Source organism: Nerophis ophidion, linkage group LG02 (assembly GCF_033978795.1).
Source record: "Nerophis ophidion isolate RoL-2023_Sa linkage group LG02, RoL_Noph_v1.0, whole genome shotgun sequence".
Taxonomy (NCBI): domain Eukaryota; kingdom Metazoa; phylum Chordata; class Actinopteri; order Syngnathiformes; family Syngnathidae; genus Nerophis; species Nerophis ophidion.
The window spans coordinates 18,940,725-18,960,724 of NC_084612.1; the positions used below are offsets into that span (position 1 = coordinate 18,940,725).

Genomic DNA, 20,000 nt, shown 5'->3' on the forward strand with positions numbered 1-20,000 from the left:
CCCCTTGCAGCACTAACTCTTCCAGGATGCTACAATATACACCCCCGCTACCCCACACCAAACAGGAATGACAAACACATGTGGGGAGAACATCCGCACCGTAACACAACATAAACACAACAGAACAAATACCCAGAAACCCTTGCAGCACTAACTCTTCCAGGATGCTACAATATACACCCCCCGCTAACCCCCTCCCCCATCTCCCAAATTTGGAGGTCTCGAGGTTGGCAAGTATGGTAAAACCGAGAATCAATTCTGACCAAATCGTCACCCAAACAATTGGAGGTTGTAATTCACATTCGTTGGGTCAGGTAAATTAAATTAAATATATATTTTAAAAAAATAAAACATTTTATTACATGAAAAAAATTTAAAATAAGGATTAAAAATATGTGAATATAAAATTAAAAAATATATATATGTGCATTAAAATGGCAGTTAAAAAAATATATATAAAGTACGCTCGAAGTTTAGCAGTTGGAAATTAATATAAAAAAATAAATGATTAAATTAAGTCAACTTAAAATAAAAATGTAAATGACGAGAAGTACGACTTTGCTTACAAATTAAGGTTGAAGTAAGAACCCCAAAGATGTACATGTAATTTATTTTCCTCCACTATGGGTCAACAGCCCCAAAACGTAAGAAATCCAGCCTGTTCTTATGTGTCGAAGAAAGCTTAGAGAAAATAAGCCAAGACACATATAAATGGTCCAATAAACTAACTAAAATCCCAACAAAAATCCCCAGGATGGATTCAGAGTTAAAGGCCCATCCATCTTTGGTTACCTCTCCAGATGCAGGCTCCACGGCCTTGAGCAGGTCAGACACAGCTCCTGCTAGCGTCCTGGCAGCCTTCATGAGGTCGTTACCGCCGCCCACCTCGTCCTCCATGAGAGCAGCTAACAGCTTGACGCCCTTGGACATCTCCGTCAGGTTGGACGAGATGGTGGTGATGGCGCAGCCCACTGCAGTGTAGTCTGTGTCGGTCGGGTCGCCTGGACCAAAAACATTTGGAAATGATTATGTAAAAAAAATATATATATATACAGTTTTAAGTAAACAGCACAGAACCCTGAGTATAAAATAAGAAATAATTATATAATTAAAAATTGGTAACTGCTGACCGGCTGTGAGATTGACAACAGAAGCAGTTCCTGCAGTGATGGCGTCAACCTGAGAGTGAATCTCATGTTTGGATTCATCCATCTTGTTCTGGATCCACACCTTGGAGGCCTACGTCACAGAAAGACACACAACTTAGTTTCTTTTCACTTTCTGTACTGATGTACTGTATATGTAATCCCCATAAGCCCCAAAAAATTGTCCATATAGTTTTTTATGTGTCTTATTCAGTGAAGATGTGTACTTGACATACCATGTCCTGTCCTAGTGGAGGCAGGTTGTCCACCTCCCCCAGGTCGATCTGAGCCTTCTGCACAGCCTGCATGCTGGTGTTGATGGTCCCCATCAGAGCTTGCTGGGCTGAGCTCTGCAAAAGACACCAATCATCATAAAAATTACATCACAAAGACAAGAGTTGTTGGCACTTGGCACCTCTCTTAAGTCTTTTAAGACATTATAATTACAATTTTAGTCTTAAAGACAATGAATGAAATGGCAGTAAAAACAAAACACTAAATAATAACTTTAGCAAAAAAGGAGACGAATACAATAGTCATTTTGGGGGTATTTTTCCTGGTGAGGTTTCACAGTCCCATGTTGCTAGGCAGAATTTGTGAGTCTCTGTCATTGCTGTATTGTTTTTGTTTACCTCTGAGCCCACTGGGAAGCTATTACACTTTGCTACTTACTGGTTTACATTAAAAAAATAAATACCAAAAAAAAATTAAAAATAAAATACTTTTTTATACACCGGTATATATATATATATATATATATATACATATACATATATATATGTGTGCGTGAGAAAAATCACATGGTTACTTCATCTCTACAGAACTGTTTCATGAGGGGTTCCCTCAATCGTCAGGAGATTTCTGACGATCCATCGTCAGGAGATTTCTGACGATCCATCGTCAGGAGATTTCTGACGATTGAGGGAACCCCTCATGAAACAGTTCTGTAGAGATGAAGTAGTCTTGTGATTTTTCCCACACCTACATATTGCGCTCTACAACGGTATCGAGCACTATTCTCTGGATAATCCAATCAAGACATACTTATATATGTATATATATATATATATATATATATATATATATATATATATATATATACACACATATACATATACATATACATATATATTAACAAATGTAAATTTAAGTTTCACAGTCACATGTACAGGGTTTCCCCTAAATTGCCACAATACTTGTGGTGGTGCGGATGTGGTTAATACTACATAACCATATGATTCGCTGTGATGCATAAATTCTTTAAAAATGCAAACAATGTGAATTTACATTTAAAACAAATATGTTATTAAGTATCGTATTAACATCAACATTTTTCCTACATTGTTCTATTTTTAAATTGTTGCTGCTTATTGTACAATGTACTTTTAGAATGATTTGTTTAGTTTTTTTAGAGATTTCTCCAATCCTTTTGAGTCACTCTTTCTATAATAAAAACGACTTGTAACAAAGTGAGCATCTATTTTGGGTGTTATTATGGACTGTATTCGTGTTTAGAGACCCTCTAATTCCGTCGCGCAATGTCCGCGATGAAAAGTGACTCAAGCTGCAGAGCCTGATGTCACACTTGCTTCCCGTGAACTTATAAAAAATAAAAAAAACTCAAATATCACAAGTACATAAGTATTCAGGACCTTTGCTCATTACTTTGTTGGTTAATATTTGGCAGCAATTACAGCCTAAAGTATTTTTTAATATGATGCCACAAACTAGGCACACCTATTGGGCAGCATTTTGGCAAACTTTTATAAAGAAATGGCTTCATTCTGGCCACTCTACCAGACCTGATTGGTGGTTTGCTGCAGAGATGGTTGTCCTTCTGGAAGGTTCTCCTATCTCAATAGAGGAATGCTGTAGCTCTGACAGGGTGACCTGTAGGTTCTTGGTCACCTCCCTGACTAGACTAAGATGAATGCAGCAATGAACAAAGACATCACAGATGAAAACCGAGGCTTCTCATCCGATCTGATGAAATATGAATGGGCGAAACTGCCCAAAATAGGTGTGCCAAGCTTGTGGCATCGAAATAAAAAAGACGTGAGGGAGTAATTGCTGCCAAAGGTGCATCAAAAAAAGTATTGAGCAAATGCTGTGAATACTTAAGTACATGGGATTTTTAACTTGTTTTATTTCTAATAAATTTGCAAAAAATTCAAGATTTGTTATATTCTGTCAAGATGGGGTGCTGAGTGTACATTAATGAGAAATACAATGAACTTTTTTGATTTAGCAAATGCTGCAATGAAACAGAGAATGAAACATTTAAAGCGGTCTGAATACTTTCCGTACCCACTGTATGTACAATATGTACATTTGATCAGTGATTTACCAAGTTTTATACACATTTATATATATATATATATATATATATATATATATATATATAAATAACATTTACTTTTTTTTACTACTTCTGGTATACGTATTTACCAAACAAGACACTGTCAGGACTTTTATCTACCATTTTAGAACTTCTCCCAAAAATATTTATGCATTGCAGTAAACATTGTTTTACACTGAACAGTTTTTAGTAGTGATGTGCGGATCGATACTGAAATATTGGTATCGCTAATACCAGCTTTTTATGATACTTAAGTTCAGGGCTGTCCAAACTTTTTCCACTAAGGGCCACGTACTAAAAAGTAAAGGTAAGCAGTGGCTATATTGATATTTTTCATTAAAAAAAATGCTAAACACAGATATTGTGTCAGCTTTGTATGATAGGTGAATAAGTATAATATTATTAATTATTAGTTGGAAATTTGTTTTCATTACATCCCAATTTTTTTGTTGTGTTTTCTTAGATTTTACTGTTGTTTTCTCTATGTAGGAATATAATAAAAATACAAATATGATTGTGTAGCTGCATAACCTAGCGTGTCAAAAATACTGCCTGTATGAAAATATTAATGTAAACGCATACATTTAACAGTGTTTATCACGGTTAGTGCATTTTTTTGTAATTAATTAACTCAGAAATTAGTATAACTTGATCTTTGTCTTTATCTTAAGTATATTTTTCATTGATTTTGAGAGCTTCTAATGTTTTGGATCAGAGGTGTCTGAACTTTTTCCACCAAGGCCACATACTAAAAGGTCAAGTAGGCTATGGGGGGCATCTTTGATATTTCATTATTTTAAAAAAAATGCTAAAAAAATGGGTTTTATATATATTTAAATACAACATGCTGTGTTAAAGGTGACTAAGTAAAATATTATTATTTATTAGTTGTTTGTTTTTTTTTAGCTTTGTCTCATTACATTCTGATTGTTTGCTCTTTTTCTTACAATCTTAACGTTTTGTCAGAGAGATATGTTATTATTTGAAAACACACATTTTTAAATTCTAGCAAACACATTAGATATATTTGCACAAAGTATTTGTATCGCCGGTAACGGCCTGAATGTTACTCAGTATTAAATCTGGAGAAAAAAATCAGTGGTATCGGACATCACACGTGTTTAGGCGTGTATGACAAAATGATACTTAAAACGTTGTCTGTAAAATAATATTTTTTTTGATGGTGACTGTTTGACCCCGGAACAAATGATTTCCACTCTTCTTTTCTGACTTACCAGTGGTGGCATGTGTCCACGGTGCATCTGACCCATTGTGATCTGCTGCTGAGGAGACGGCATGCTGCCCACGCTGAGCGACTCGGTGCCGATGGAGCCCGAGCGGATCACCCCGGGCAGCGCCACCGAACCGTGCTCCGCCCGTCCCACGCGGTTAAACTGCTGCTGGAGGATGGTGGACCTGCGGCGACATCCAAAGAACAAGGGAGATAAGGTATCCTCAATAAAAGGCTAGGACCGGAAAATAGTCCGCTGTCTTGAAATGAGAGCTGGCACAAAACAGGCGCCTAATCAGGAAATGTTCTCACGGAGCTTTCGCTTTTTCAGTGCTGCAAAATTTCCTCTGGAGATTATCTCCAGGGATAAAGTCTAGTAGAGGAAACATTGGCCTGGTGAACTGAGGACCTGTAGGATGGATGGATCTGTGAACTGTGCTGCAATTTGGTATGGTGGAGGAAATTGAAAAAGGAGCTGATATGTTGTTTTGCAGGAAGAGTATACAATGACATTGTGTGCCGTTTATACGCCATCATTATAGCAACAACACACAGTTAGGCTGCTGTAAAGATTTCAACACTTAAGTGACAGTTCAACACAAAATGTTGATTCTCTTGAAAAAAAGAAAGAAAAAAAAGGTAAATTTATCTTCGGTGTCTACAGATTCCATTGTTTCTTCCACAGGACCACAATATACTGTGCATTGATTGATTGATTGATTGAGACTTATTAGTAAATTGCACAGTACAGTACATATTCCGTACAATTGCCCACTAAATGGTAACACCCGAATAAGTTGTTCAACTTGTTTAGGTCGGGTCCACGTTAATCAATTCATGGCAGTCGTCCCTCGCTATAAGGTGCTAAAAATCACTATGGATTTTTAAAAACAAAAACAATTTTTAAGCATATTCTACATTTGTTATACTACAAGAATACAACATAATTTAGGCTATGTATTACCAGGGTTTCCCCTTAATGAAACTAAATGTGTTACACCGCCATGGCAATATCATAGCCACAGCACCTTGAAAATATGTATTTTTATGTTAAAACAAATTAAGGTAATATAAAGTATTGCAGCCTTCAGAAGACATCGCACAAAATCTGACGCTATTTTTAAACTTTTATTGCCAATCTTATGCTAACAAACGGCCCAATTCCAACAGGTTTTACCACTTTGGTCTTATGCTTCATTTTCCCCGCAATCCACTTTCAGACAAGGACGGTGTGTTTGTGATCACGGGAAACATTTACTTTAAATTAAAACCACACAAACATAAAACATTACCACCAGTAGATCGTTACAGTATGAATGGATATGCGTACACAGCCTATTTTGTATTGACTAGTGATGCACCAAAAAAGACTAAGATCACCGAAAACATCCTGGATTCAAACCAACACTTCCAATTCAATCTCATTGGAGTTTGAGAGGTGCTGCAAAGGGGAACGAGCAAAAAGGAAGGCACTTGAAGCTGTAATTGCTGCCAAAGGTGCATCAACAACGTATTGAGCAAAAGCTGTCAATGCTTACGTTAATGTGATTTTTTTAATTTTGATACCTTTTTTCATAAATGTCCACTTTTCTGTTTTTTTTTTTTTGTCAAGATGAGGTGCGGAGCGTACAATAATCCATCCATCCATCCATCATCTTCCGCTTATCCGAGGTCGGGTCGCGGGGGCAACAGCCTAAGCAGGGAAACCCAGACTTCCCTCTCCCCAGCCACTTCGTCTAGCTCTTCCCGGGGGATCCCGAGGCGTTCCCAGGCCAGCCGGGAGACATAGTCTTCCCAACGTGTCCTGGGTCTTCCCCGTGGCCTCCTACCGGTTGGACGTGCCCTAAACACCTCCCTAGGGAGGCGTTCGGGTGGCATCCTGACCAGATGCCCGAACCACCTCATCTGGCTCCTCTCGATGTGGAGGAGCAGCGGCTTTACTTTGAGTTCCTCCCGGATGGCAGAGCTTCTCACCCTATCTCTAAGGGAGAGCCCCGCCACCCGGCGGAGGAAACTCATTTCGGCCGCTTGTACCCGTGATCTTATCCTTTCGGTCATGACCCAAAGCTCATGACCATAGGTGAGGATGGGAACGTAGATCGACCGGTAAATTGAGAGCTTTGCCTTCCAGCTCAGCTCCTTCTTCACCACAACGGATCGGTACAACGTCCGCATTACTGAAGACGCCGCACCAATCCGCCTGTCGATCTCACGATCCATTCTTCCCTCACTCGTGAACAAGACTCCTAGGTACTTGAACTCCTCCACTTGGGGCAGGGTCTCCTCCCCAACCCGGAGATGGCACTCCACCCTTTTCCGGGCGAGAACCATGGACTCGGACTTGGAGGTGCTGATTCTCATTCCGGTCGCTTCACACTCGGCTGCGAACCGATCCAGCGAGAGCTGAAGATCCCGGTCAGATGAAGCCATCAGGACCACATCGTACAATAATGAGAGACAAAATTAACTGATTTTAGCAAATGGCTAGAATGAACCAAAGAGTGAAATATTTAAAGGGTCTGAATACTTCCATACATACAATAATGGGAGTACAAAAAAAACAAAATAAGCATGTTTAGAACTACAAATTAACATCACAATAAGTGAGTGCTTCTCGATGTGGTCCAAAGTAGCACTGAGAGCTCATTGAGAAGAGCAATACTTTCATGTCAGTCTCCAAAAAGCTCGCCACAAGATTTGCAATTAGTTGCCTTTTTTTTTAATAAACATTAAGAAAGGTTTGATTACTTGTTAACTTGGCAAAACTTATACCTCCTGCTCTGTATTATTATTATCTGTTAGACTAAGTGAGTTATTATTTGTTTATGAGCGAGGGGGAAGAAATAGGGCCAAATCTTTTTGTGGCGGGTGGAAAACACTGGATTCATGCGTGCAAACCAACAGTTCGCACCAAATAACTTTTTCCCAAACAAGTCAGAGATTTTCATCCGGAGGAGATTGAGGTGTCTCAAAAAGTGTTAGCGAGCTAGCAAACAACTGATGTGATAAGATGATGGCAATCTTAGGATAAAGGTGTTCAAACAACTGTTGGTGTATCTAATAAATATGATGCTGTTTTTTATAAAAATCCACCAGTTATGAAAAAATAATATCATAATAATTTAATTATTCATTTTGTCTTAAAAAAAGATTGCTTGTCTTATATTTGCATTGCTTGTCTGCTTACTTTTTAGGCGACACAGATTCCTCCAGCATGGTTGCTTCCTCGTCGCCTTCCATTCCAAAACGATCCTTGCTTTGTTTCTATACAAAAGGATTACACGCAAACGCACACATGCACACACTGTATGTTAGCAACAAAATACGCCCACTGTGACCGTGTAATGTTGAATTTTGTGTGAACATCGAGAATAAAAACCTGCAACCTTCATTTAATGGAACTTTAAATGCATTTATCTTTCAATGAATGAGCCGCAGCTAGACAAATACAAGGTAATCAAACAAAACATTTTATGTGTTTGCTCTCCATAAAACCTCCAACTGACAGACAGAAATGGCTTTACCAAATACATGGCAATATAACCATCAGGGTAAAACTAAATATATATATATATATATATATATATATATATATATATAATAAACATTAAGAGACACACACACACAAACCCACACATTTTGTATATAGAAAATTCTAAATTCAATAGCAAATCTAAAACAAAAGTTTCAAATGTTGGTTCGATGAGGAAAATAGCTGTTTTGAAAAGGCTAGACTTAAATCCAATTAGCATGAAAAGTATCGCTTAATTTCTCTTGATTAACGTCTCACCTTTTTGAGGATGATGTCGATGTAACCTGCAATAAGCTGAGAGATCTGCTCTCCTTCAGTGGTCTGAACAGAGTAGTAGCTCTCCTGGTACTCCCCAAAGTCCTACAAAAAAAAGTTGCATAATTAAACACGCATAACCTAAATCAACTATTTATCTTAGACTGTGCATGGACTGGATTCAAATCTAATTTCTTGTTAATGCCTTATGTTGCATTACACACAACAAAAAGGAGGCCATGTTATATTACCAGTTTACCAGATGTGTGATGTCTCATGGCCTTGAAGATATTTTTCTTTACAAGACGCTCTCTATCTTAGTCCTATGTGCTTATTAGATATAATGTAAAAGGTTTCTAGTTTCAAACCATTTGAAAAATTATATTTTGGCATATTATTTAATGTATATGTTTAATATGTACCAATGTTGTGTCAGTGATTAATACTAGTGGTCACTAATGATTTGCAAATTATTTTCAACCTGTAGTATATTTAATTGAAAAGACTGCAAAGACAAGATACTTAACGTTCAAACTTTTAGATTTTGGGTGGGGGGAAACATTAGCTCATTTGGAATTTGATGCCTCCAACAGGTTTCGAAAAACTTGGCCTGAAGCGTCAAAAAACACTGAGAAAGTTGAGGAATGCTCATCTAACACTTATTTGGAACATCCCACAGGTCAACAAGCTAATTGGGAACAGGTGGATGCCATGATTGGGTATAAAAGCAGTTTCTATAAAATGCTCAATCATTCACAAACAAGGATGGGGCAAGGGTCACCACTTTGTGAACAAATGCGTGAGCAAATTGTCGAACAGTTCAAAAACAACATTTCTCAACGAGCTATTGCAAGAAATTTAGGGATTTCGCCATCTACGGTCCATAATATCATCAAAAGGTTCAGATAATCTGGAGAAATCACTGAACGTAAGCGGTAAGGCCGAAAACCAACATTGAATGCCCGTGACCTTAGATCGCTCAGGCGGTACTGCATCAAAAAGCAACATCAGTGTGTAAAGGATATCACCACATGGGCTAAGGAACACATCACAAAACACTATCAGTAACTACAGTTTGTCGCTATATCTGTAAGTGCAAGTTAAACTGAAGTATGCAAAGCAAAAGCCATTCATCAAGGGACGGCGTGGCGCAGTGGAAGAGTGGCCGTGCACAACCCGAGGGTCCCTGGTTCAAATCCCACCTAGTACCAACCTCGTCACGTCCGTTGTGTCCTGAGCAAGACACTTCACCCTTGCTCCTGATGGGTGCTGGTTGGCGCCTTGCATGGCAGCTCCCTCCATCAGTGTGTGAATGTGTGTGTGAATGGGTAAATGTGGAAGTAGTGTCAAAGCGCTTTGAGTACCTTGAAGGTAGAAAAGCGCTATACAAGTACAACCCATTTATTTATCATTTAACACCCAGAAATGCCACTGGCTTTCCTGGGCTCGGCCGAGCTCACCTAAGATGGACTGATGCAAAGTGGAAAAGGGTTCTGTGGTCTGACAAGTCCACATTTCAAATTGTTTTGGAAACTGTAGACGTCGTGTCCTTCGTACCAAAGAGGAAAAGAACCATCCGGACTGTTGTAGGCTCAAAGTTCAAAAGCCAGTATCTGTGATGGTATGGAGGCGTATTAGTGCCCAAGGCATGGGTAACTTACACATCTGTGAAGGCACCATTAATGATGAAAGGTACATACAGGTTATTGAGCAAATTATGTTGTCATCCAAACAACGTCTTGTTTATTTCAGCAAAACAATGCCAAGCCACATTCTGCACGTGTTACAACAGTGTAGTTTCATAGTAAAAGAGTGTGGGTACTAGACTGGCCTGCCTGTAGTCCAGACCTGTCTCCCATTGAAAATGTGTGGCGCATTATGAAGAGTAAAATACAACAACGGAGACCCCGGACTGTTGAACAACTTAAGCTGTACATCAAGGAAGAATGGGAAAGAATTACTCCTGAAAAGCTTCAAATATTGGTCTCCTCAGTTCCCAAACATTTAGTGAATGTTGTTAAAAGGAAAGGCCATGTAACAAAGTGGTAAAAATGCCCCTGTGCCAGCGTTTTTGCAATGTGTTGCTGCCAATAAATTCTAAGTTAATGATGATTAGCAAAAAAAAAAACAAGTTTCTTAGTTCAAACATTAAATATCTTGTCTTTTATAGGCTTTATAGGGTCTTTTGGGGTTTTGTACATACACATATACATATACACATACACACACATTTATGTGTGTGTGTGTATATATATATATACAGTATATGTATACAGTATACAGTATTTATCTCTACAACAAAGAAAAAAATAATTATATTCCCGACTCATAAGTTGAAAATCCCATGAATTTGACAGTTGTGTGATTTTGGACACTGGATTTCAATTCTTAACTTTATGATGTTTTTGTGTTCGACGTTTTCTGTTTTTCTGCGCAAAGTACAAAATGTCTTACCAGTGTGAAGCTCTTAGGGGAGGCGGCCCACCTCTTGACGGTGGTGAGTGGCCACTCTTGCACCACGTCTTTGGTCTTCTCGTCCACTCTCATCACAGACTCTTTGGTGATGCCAAGGAGGCGCGGCACCAGCTTGTTCTTGCTCTTCATCTTTTCCTGCACACAGTGAAATTAAAATAATCGACATGAGCTTGTGCACAACGCATTTGTGGGACTTACTCAAGCTTGAACAAGTCTCTCCTTTTTGATGGAGGTTTGCTTATTTCTCACTTTCTTTTACAGACCAGAAAATGGAGCTTTGGGTGAGACTTTAAATCGAAACTGAAATGTTGTTTGCATCACGTCAGCAATGTGATGGACAGGTGACTTATCAGGCTCTTAGCCAAACTATTGATCCAAAAACCTCAAGTGATAGTCTGATCACGACTGATATTATTTAATAAAACCATTGCATCCTCTAATGCTTCATGCATGTAGGATGATTTGCTTGTGCTTTTATATATAAATATGTATTAAATGCTATGTTATACAGTGTATATATAATATATAAATATTACATATTACATATTATATAGTATTATACTGTCTTATATATATATTAGGGCTGCAAATCTTTTGGGGTCCCACGATTCGATTCAATATCGATTCTTGGGGTCGCGATTGGATTGTATATCGATTTTTTCGATTCAACGCGATTCTCGGTTCAAAAACGATATTTTTTCGATTCAAAAGGATTCTGTATTCATTCAATACATAGGATTTCAGCAGGATCTACCCCAGTCTGCTGACATGCTAGCAGAGTAGTAGATTAAAAAAAAAAAAAAAGCTTTTATAATTCTAAAGAACAATGTTTTATCAACTAATTGTAATAATGTAAATTTGTTTTAACTATTAAACGAACCAAAAATATGACTTATTTTATCTTTGTGAAAACATTGGACACAGTGTGTTGTCAAGGTTATGAGATGCGATGCAAGTGTAAGCCACTGTGACACTATTGTTCTTTTTTTAAATTTTTATAAATGTCTAATGATAATGTCAATGAGGGATTTTTAATCACGGATATGCTGAAAATTATAACTAATATTGATACTTTTGTTGATAATATTCATTTTTGATTCACTACTTTTGGTTTGTTCTGTGTCGTGTTTGTGTCTCCTCTCAATTGCTCTGTTTATTGCAGTTCTGAGTGTTGCTGGGTCAGGTTTGGTTTTGGAATTGGATTGCATTGTTATAGTATTGCTGTGTATTTGTTTGTTGGATTGATAAAAAAAATATATATATATAAATTAAAAAAAAAAAAAGATAATCGATTCTGAATCGCACAACATGAGAATCGCGATTCGTATCCCACACCCTTAATATATATATACAGTATATTATATATATATATATAAATATTACATATTCATTACATATAATACATAAATAATGGCGTGCAGTATATATTATATAAAATATATAAATATTACGGGCATCTGATCATCTGGTCAGGATGCCACCCGAACGCCTCCCTAGGGAGGTGTTTAGGGCCACGTCCAACCGGTAGGAGACCACGGGGAAGACCCAGAACACGTTCGGAAGCTTCCCTGCTTAGGCTGCTGCCACTGCGACCCGATCTCGGCTAAGCGGAAGAAGATGGATGGATGGATGGATGGATGGATATAAATATTACATATATCATATATAATATGGAACTAATACATATATATTATATATATAGTATATAAATATTACAAATATACATATACACGCAAACATACATATATACATACATATATATATATACATTTTTTATATTTTTGGGAAGATTAATAAGAAACAACAGATGATTATCCACATGAGGGATTTTTTCAAAAGTAAATTTAATTGCAGCAATTATATTTAATCTACCCGTTATATTAAAAAAAAAATTTAAAATCATATTCTAGATAGGTTTGTAAAGGTAGGTAGCAGGTCAGTTTTTGTTGGACTGCTGATTAAATTACATTTATTCTAATAATCAATTTTCATGGAAAAATGAAAAAGAAAAAGAAAAACAAGAGTGAGAGACCAAAACAATTACACTAAATAAAACATAAGTTCATATTAAATACAAACAATACATCTAAATGTCTAATCCATCCATCCAATTTTCTACCGCTTATTCTCCTTTGGGGCTGCGGGGGGCGCTGGTGCCTATCTCAGCTACAATCGGGCGGAAGGCAAGGTACACACTGGACAAGTCGCCACCTCATCGCAGGGCTAAATGTCAAATGTAAATTTAATTTTTCATGCAGGATTAATAGATGTACGGGCAATTAGTTTATAGCTTTATGATAGTTGTAAGAAATATTTTTATAATCAATTAATAATAATTAAAAAAAACATCACCTATAAATATGTCAAATCAGATGGATTGCCCTTCGGTAACTCCATGACCTTGTTATTGTATATACCAGGGGTCGGGAACCTTTTTGGCTGAGAGAGCCATGAAAGCCAAATTGTTTTAAATGTATTTCTTTGAGAGCCATATAATATTTTTTAACACGGAATACAACTAAATGTGTGCATTTTTAATTAAGACCAACATTTTTACAGTATAATAAGTCTCTTATTCTTTTCAATAACATTGTTATTCTGAAGTTAACCAATAATAAATTAAATACTTCTTAATGCGACTTCTTGAACAGGTGGGGTAGAAAAAGGATGGATGGATTAAAATGCATGAGAATGTTTTATATTTTCAATGTTTGTTTTTAACACGTACTATGAATTGATTAACGTGGACCCCTGATTTAAACAAGTTGAAAAACTTATTTGGGTGTTACCATTTAGTGTCAATTGTACAGAATATGTACTGTACTGTGCAATCTACTAATAAAAGTTCCCAATCAATCAATCAATTAAATCTGTGATTAAAATAAATAAATGATAAATGGGTTGTACTTGTATAGCGGTTTTCTACCTTCAAGGTACTCAAAGCGCTTTGACACTACTTCCACATTTACCCATTCACACACACATTCACACACTGATGGAGGGAGCTGCCATGCAAGGCGCCAACCAGCACCCATCAGGAGCAAGGGTGAAGTGTCTTGCTCAGGACACAACGGACGTGACGAGGTTGGTCTAGGTGGGATTTGAACCAGTGACCCTCGGGTTTGCGCACGGCCACTCTTCCACTGCGCCACGCCGTCCCTTAATAATTACCAGTGTAATTATTAATTACTTATCGTGTTAAGCAATGTCAGCTAAGATTTATCTGAGAGCCAGATGCAGTCATCAAAAGAGCCACATATGGCTCGAGAGCCCTGGGTTCCCTACCCCTGGTATATACAATACAGTACTTTTTACAATACGCTGCTTTACATGGAGTGGAAGACCCTAGTTTAGAGTACAATGAACATAATCCTGATGATAAATACATCTGACTTGTTGAGCTCTTGTGAGAGCAAAGGTTTCAGGAACTCTGGTACATGCGGCGAGCAGATGGACAGAATGTGACGTTGAGGGGCCAAAGGGGGTCACTTGTGTAAAAGTTATGGGGGGAATGTGAATTCTGTGGGGTCTACGGGAGGGGGGTTACAAAGATGAGGTGCTGGGGAGACTCTCTGTCGGCCTATTTTTAAATGCCTCTGCTCTGTCGGATTACACTCAAGGCGGACCCAAATGACAAAGGTCGAGCATTTTACCATGTGAAAGCGGATCCCAGGCTGAGAGCCGAGGTCGTGCTTGTGATTTGTGTTTTTTTCAAGTGAAAATAGAAAAGCTTCCTGGTTACAGATGTTGGTATTTTAATTGAATGATTTGGGGAAGTATTCGGGTAGTTTAGTTTTTCTTCTAAACGAGGTTCGCATATAATTTAGATGGAATTATGCAAAATATTGGGGGGTGGGGGGGAAGCCATAATTTGAAGAGTTCCCTAACAGTGACAACTTCATTGGAAACAAAAGAAATCATTGTCCTTACTTTTTTTGAATATATATATATATATATATATATATATATATATATATATATATATATATATAATATATATATATATATATATATGACAAACATTGCAATACACAGCAAATACCATAACAATGCAATCTAATTCCAAATCCTAACCTGACCCAGCAACACTCAGAACTGCAATAAACAGAGCAATTGAGGAGACACAGAAACAAACCAAAAAGTAGTGAAACAAAAATGAATATTATCAACAACAGTATCAATATTAGTTATAATTTCAGCATAGCAAGTGATTAAAAAATCCCTCATTGACATTATCATTAGACATTTATAAAAAAAAAAAAAAAAGAACATAGTGTCACAGTGGCTTACACTTGCATCGCAGATCATAAGCTTGACAACACACTGTGTCCAATGTTTTCATAAAGATAAAATAAGTCATATTTGTGGTTCGTTTTATAGTTCAAACAAATTTACATTATTGCCAATTAGTTGATAAACATTGTCCTTTACAATTAATAAAAAGGTTTTTTAAACAAAATCTACTACTCTGCTAGCATGTCAGCAGACTGGGGTAGATCCTGCTGAAATCCTATGTATTGAATGAATACAGAATCTTTTGAATCCGAAAAATATAATTTTTGAATCGAGAATCGCGTTGAATCAAAAAAAAATCGATATATAATCGAATCGCGACCCCAAGAATCGATATTGAATCGAATCGTGGGACACCCAAAGATTCGTATATATATATATATATATATATATATATATATAGATATGCACACAGTACAGGCCAAAAGTTAGGACACACCTTCTCATTTCAATGTGTTTTCTTTATTTTCATGACTATATTACATTGTAGATTTTCACTGAAGGAATCAAAACTGACACCTGTAAAGTGCAAAACCATTTCAGGTGACTATCACTCGAAGCTCATCGAGAGAATGGCGGGAGTGTACAAAGCAGTAATTAGAGTACGGGTGGCTATTTTGAAGAAACTAAATATAAAACATGTTTTCAGTTATTTCACCTTTTTTTGTTAAGTACATAACTCCACATGTGTTCATTCATAATTTTGATGCCTTCAGTGACAATATACAATGTAAATAGTGTATTGTAGACATATACATTGAGACAAAAGAGTCTCTCTCCTCTCCTCTCTCTCTCTCTCTCTCTCTCTCTCTCTCTCTCTCCTCTCTCTCTCTCTCTCTCTCTCTCTCTCTCTCTCTCATCTCTCTCTCTCCTCTCTCTCTCTCTCTCTCTCTCTCTCTCTCTCCTCTCTCTCTCCTCTCTCTCTCTCTCTCTCTCTCTCTCTCACTCTATATATATATATTAAACACATAGTACATTGTAGATATATATTGAGACAAAAATCTCTCTCCTCTCTCTCTCTCTCTCTCCATAGAGAAGAGAGAGAGAGAGAGAGGGGGGGGGGAAGGGAGCGACAGAGAGCGAGAGAGAGAGAGAGAGAGAAGAGAGAGAGAGAGAGAGAGAGAGAGACATTTTTGTGATTAATCACATGTTAATTTGTCATTTTTGACAGCCCTATTTAAAATAAAAATCAAAAACCTTACATTTTTGCTATTTTTGTGTAGGGCTGAAGTTGATCCAGAGATATGAGCAACAAAAAAGGAAAAATATGAATCCAAAATGTTTTTATGCGCTTTAAAAACAAATGACTCATTAGTCCTCCTTCGACTTTGGACTATTGTCTAATAATTGTCAGTGTATTGTACACCTGTGAGAGAATTGCACACTGAAATTTAAAAATGTAAGTGGCTGGAGATAGGGAAGTCTGGGCTTCCCTGCTTAGGCTGCTGCCCCCCGCGACCCGACCCTCGGATAAGCGGAAGATGATGGATGGATGGATGGAACATGAAAAAAAAACTTTTGGTGACAATCATGTGTAAAGGAATGACAACACAAATTACAGGTATGGCCAAATTACAGCAAAAATTGACTTGCATTTCAGATTATACAATTAACGTCATATTTCTTAGCTGCTCGACTGTTGTTTGATGACTCTGCTTCACTGATTGTCATTATTCTAAAAATAGCACTATTACTCCTACTATGTTGCTTGTTAACTGTGCATCTTTTCATGCCACTGGTGAATGTTAGTGACAGGAAGAAAAGCTCTGACCCGCTGAATATAAATACTTTTTTCTAGGGTAAAAAATACAGTCTTATAGGATAGGATAGACTTTTAGTCATCCCACAATGGGGAAATATAATTTTTCAGTCAATACGACGTTTCATTTTCAATCATCAATCAATCAATCAAAGTTTACTTATATAGCCCTAAATCACGAGTGTCTCAAAGGCTTTTAAATGGGTCTTCGCAAAGTTCCAAGAGTTTGTTTGCTTTTGTTTTTTACTCGATTTCACATGATATTTGTTCCCGGGACATTAAAAGAAAAGCTGTAAAGATTAACTTCAAGTAATGATTTCCCAACAATATTAATGGCATCCGTGCATCTCTCTAGGTCACTGGTGAATGTGACTGATAGGAGAAAGGCTCTGACTCGCTGCGGTGAGAAGTTGCTTGGCATGTAAATAGAAATGTAAATACTTTTTTTTCCTGGAAAAAAAAATGCTGTCCTTTGGGAGAGGATAGACTTTTATTTATCTCTGAATTATTAGTCAAAATGACATTTCCTTTTAAATTTGTCTGAGCAAAGTTTTTTTTTAACTCCATTTCACAGCATGCATGTAGGAAATGGCCTAGAGGGATATTTGTTTCCGGGACATAAAAAGCACAGCTGTAAAAGTTCAAGTGGACTGAAACCCCTGCTGTGGAATTCTTTCAACTTTTTTAAATCCAGTTAACTCATGCCCAGGGAACAGATTTTACACTCTGTAGATAAAAGGCTCCTGCTCCACTTTTACTAATTTTCCAAATTTGCTTTTTCTCCATGGATGGATGGATGGATGAATGGATGGATGGATGCTTTTTCTCCTTCAGTCAATTCAAGAGCAAGAAGAAGACGGACAACTTAAGGTTATTTTAATTAAATTATAATTTCACCCCACCTTGACCAGGAAGAAAGACACTCCGTAAGTCCTCAGAGACCTCGCCAGTTTGACATATTTCACTTTAGCTTCGATCTCCGTCATTTCTCCGCAGTTGCTGTGCTCCTGTAGGTCACATTATGGATTTATTCAACTGATAATTTCTTTAATATACCGGTAAATGGTAAGGGGTTAAATCCCATCGAGAGATACAGTAAGACCCACCTGGAATATTTTCTTCTCCGATCCTCTTTGCTTTATGTACTCTTTGGGTAAAAACTCCTTCAGGCTGGAAGCATTTGAAAGAAAAACATGAAATCCATAATTATGAGGGAAAAACACATTTAAAGCAAGAATTTAAGGATAACCATTTTATTTAGGGGACGGCGTGGCGAAGTTGGTAGAGTGGCTGTGCCAGCAATCTGAGGGTTACTGGTTCAATCCCCACCTTCTACCATCCTAGTCACGTCCGTTGTGTCCTTGAGCAAGACACTTCACCCTTGCTCCTGATGGGTCCTGGTTAGCAGCTTGCATGGCAGCTCCCGCCATCAGTGTGTGAATGTGTGTGTGAATGGGTGAATGTGGAAATACTGTCAAAGTGCTCTGGGCTCCTTAAAAAGGGGTAGAAAATCGCTATACAAGTACAAACATTTACCATTTATTTGAGGGGTTTCAAACTGCGGTTCTATATTTTTTAAAATATAAAATATATATTAGGGATGGTGTCTTTCTCTTACTCTTGACAAGAGCAAATGTGTTGGGCCTTATCCTTCCATTTGGGCATGAGTGTTTGTTTACACGCTATAAGTTACATAAGTCTCTTACTTGTACTCTCCCATTCAGGCTATGGACCCTCCAAAGTGCTTGGATAAAGGCGGACTTTAAATAAATAAATGGGTTGTACTTGTATAGCGCTTTTCTACCTTCAAGGTACTCAAAGCGCTTTGACACTACTTCCACATTTACCCATTCACACACACATTCACACACTGATGGATGGAGCTGCCATGCAAGGCGCTAACCAGTACCCATCAGGAGCAAGGGTGAAGTGTCTTGCTCAAGGACACAATGGACATGACAAGGTTGGTACTAGGTGGGGATTGAACCAGGGACCCTCGGATTGCACACAACCACTTCACCACTGCGCCACGCCGTCCCTTTGTCATGCCTTTGTTTGTGAAAATTGTGGAACATGACGATATACTACAGCTTGTGGATGTCCATTGAAATCCTTGAAAAAGATGATAAATTTCAAATTTGTATGTTGTTTGTGTGTTGTCATGACGATCTGTGTGTACGCATGCTTCCTGGCTGGATGTGAACAACAATCTTTGTTTCACTTATTTAGTGAAACAATCCTGATCTTATTTCTGATGTTAGGAGCTCTGTTAAGTACAACTGTTTGTGAAGCCGTCACGCTATTTTAGTAAATGGTCGCATAATTCAACGATGGCCTCACGATCCGTATTTATTGAACGTTTCAGGATGTCCGGACGCGGCTGATGATAGTGCAGAAAACAGCAGGGAAAGACAGAGTAAAGTACCAATGATTGTCACACACACAGTAGGTGTGGCGAAATTATTCTCTGCATTTGACCCATCACCCTTGATCACCCCCTGGGAGGTGAGGGGAGCAGTGGGCAGCAGCAGTGCCGCGCCCGGGAATCATTTTTGGTGATTTAACCCCCAATTCCGCCCCTTAATGCTCAGTGCCAAGCAGGAAGGTAATGGATCCCATTTTTATAGTCCTTGGTATGACTCGGCCAGGATTTGAACTCACGACCTACCGATCTCAGGGCGGACACTGTAACCACTAGGCCACTGAGTAGGATGTGCTCTTCAATTTTTTGGATCATTAATTCACAGTGGCATTATGGCCCTTTTATATCATATAGATATATACATACATACATACATACATACAAAAAAAAAAAAAAATATATATATATATATATATATATATATATATATATATATGTATGTATATATGTATACGTATACCATCCATCCATCCATCCATCTGGCGCCTATCTCAGCTACAATCGGGCGGAAGGTGGGGTACACCCTGGA

The 20,000-nt window shown here is 37.8% G+C and overlaps 1 protein-coding gene across 4 annotated transcripts in view; it reads right to left on the reverse strand.

Moving 5' to 3' along the window:
• The window catches only part of tln2a (talin 2a), a 238,388-nt gene that overhangs the window by 77,735 nt on the left and 140,653 nt on the right, over positions 1 to 20,000 (reverse strand). For all 4 annotated transcript variants that reach the window (XM_061878614.1, XM_061878589.1, XM_061878606.1 and 1 more), the window contains exons 9-17: positions 18,156 to 18,219; positions 17,952 to 18,056; positions 10,977 to 11,132; positions 8,526 to 8,627; positions 7,923 to 7,999; positions 4,740 to 4,920; positions 1,382 to 1,495; positions 1,131 to 1,239; positions 793 to 1,001 (exon numbers count right to left, since the gene is read on the reverse strand). In XM_061878614.1, coding sequence (XP_061734598.1) covers positions 793 to 1,001; positions 1,131 to 1,239; positions 1,382 to 1,495; positions 4,740 to 4,920; positions 7,923 to 7,999; positions 8,526 to 8,627; positions 10,977 to 11,132; positions 17,952 to 18,056; positions 18,156 to 18,219 — 1,117 coding nt within the window. The remainder of the gene's footprint in view (positions 1 to 792; positions 1,002 to 1,130; positions 1,240 to 1,381; positions 1,496 to 4,739; positions 4,921 to 7,922; positions 8,000 to 8,525; positions 8,628 to 10,976; positions 11,133 to 17,951; positions 18,057 to 18,155; positions 18,220 to 20,000) is intronic.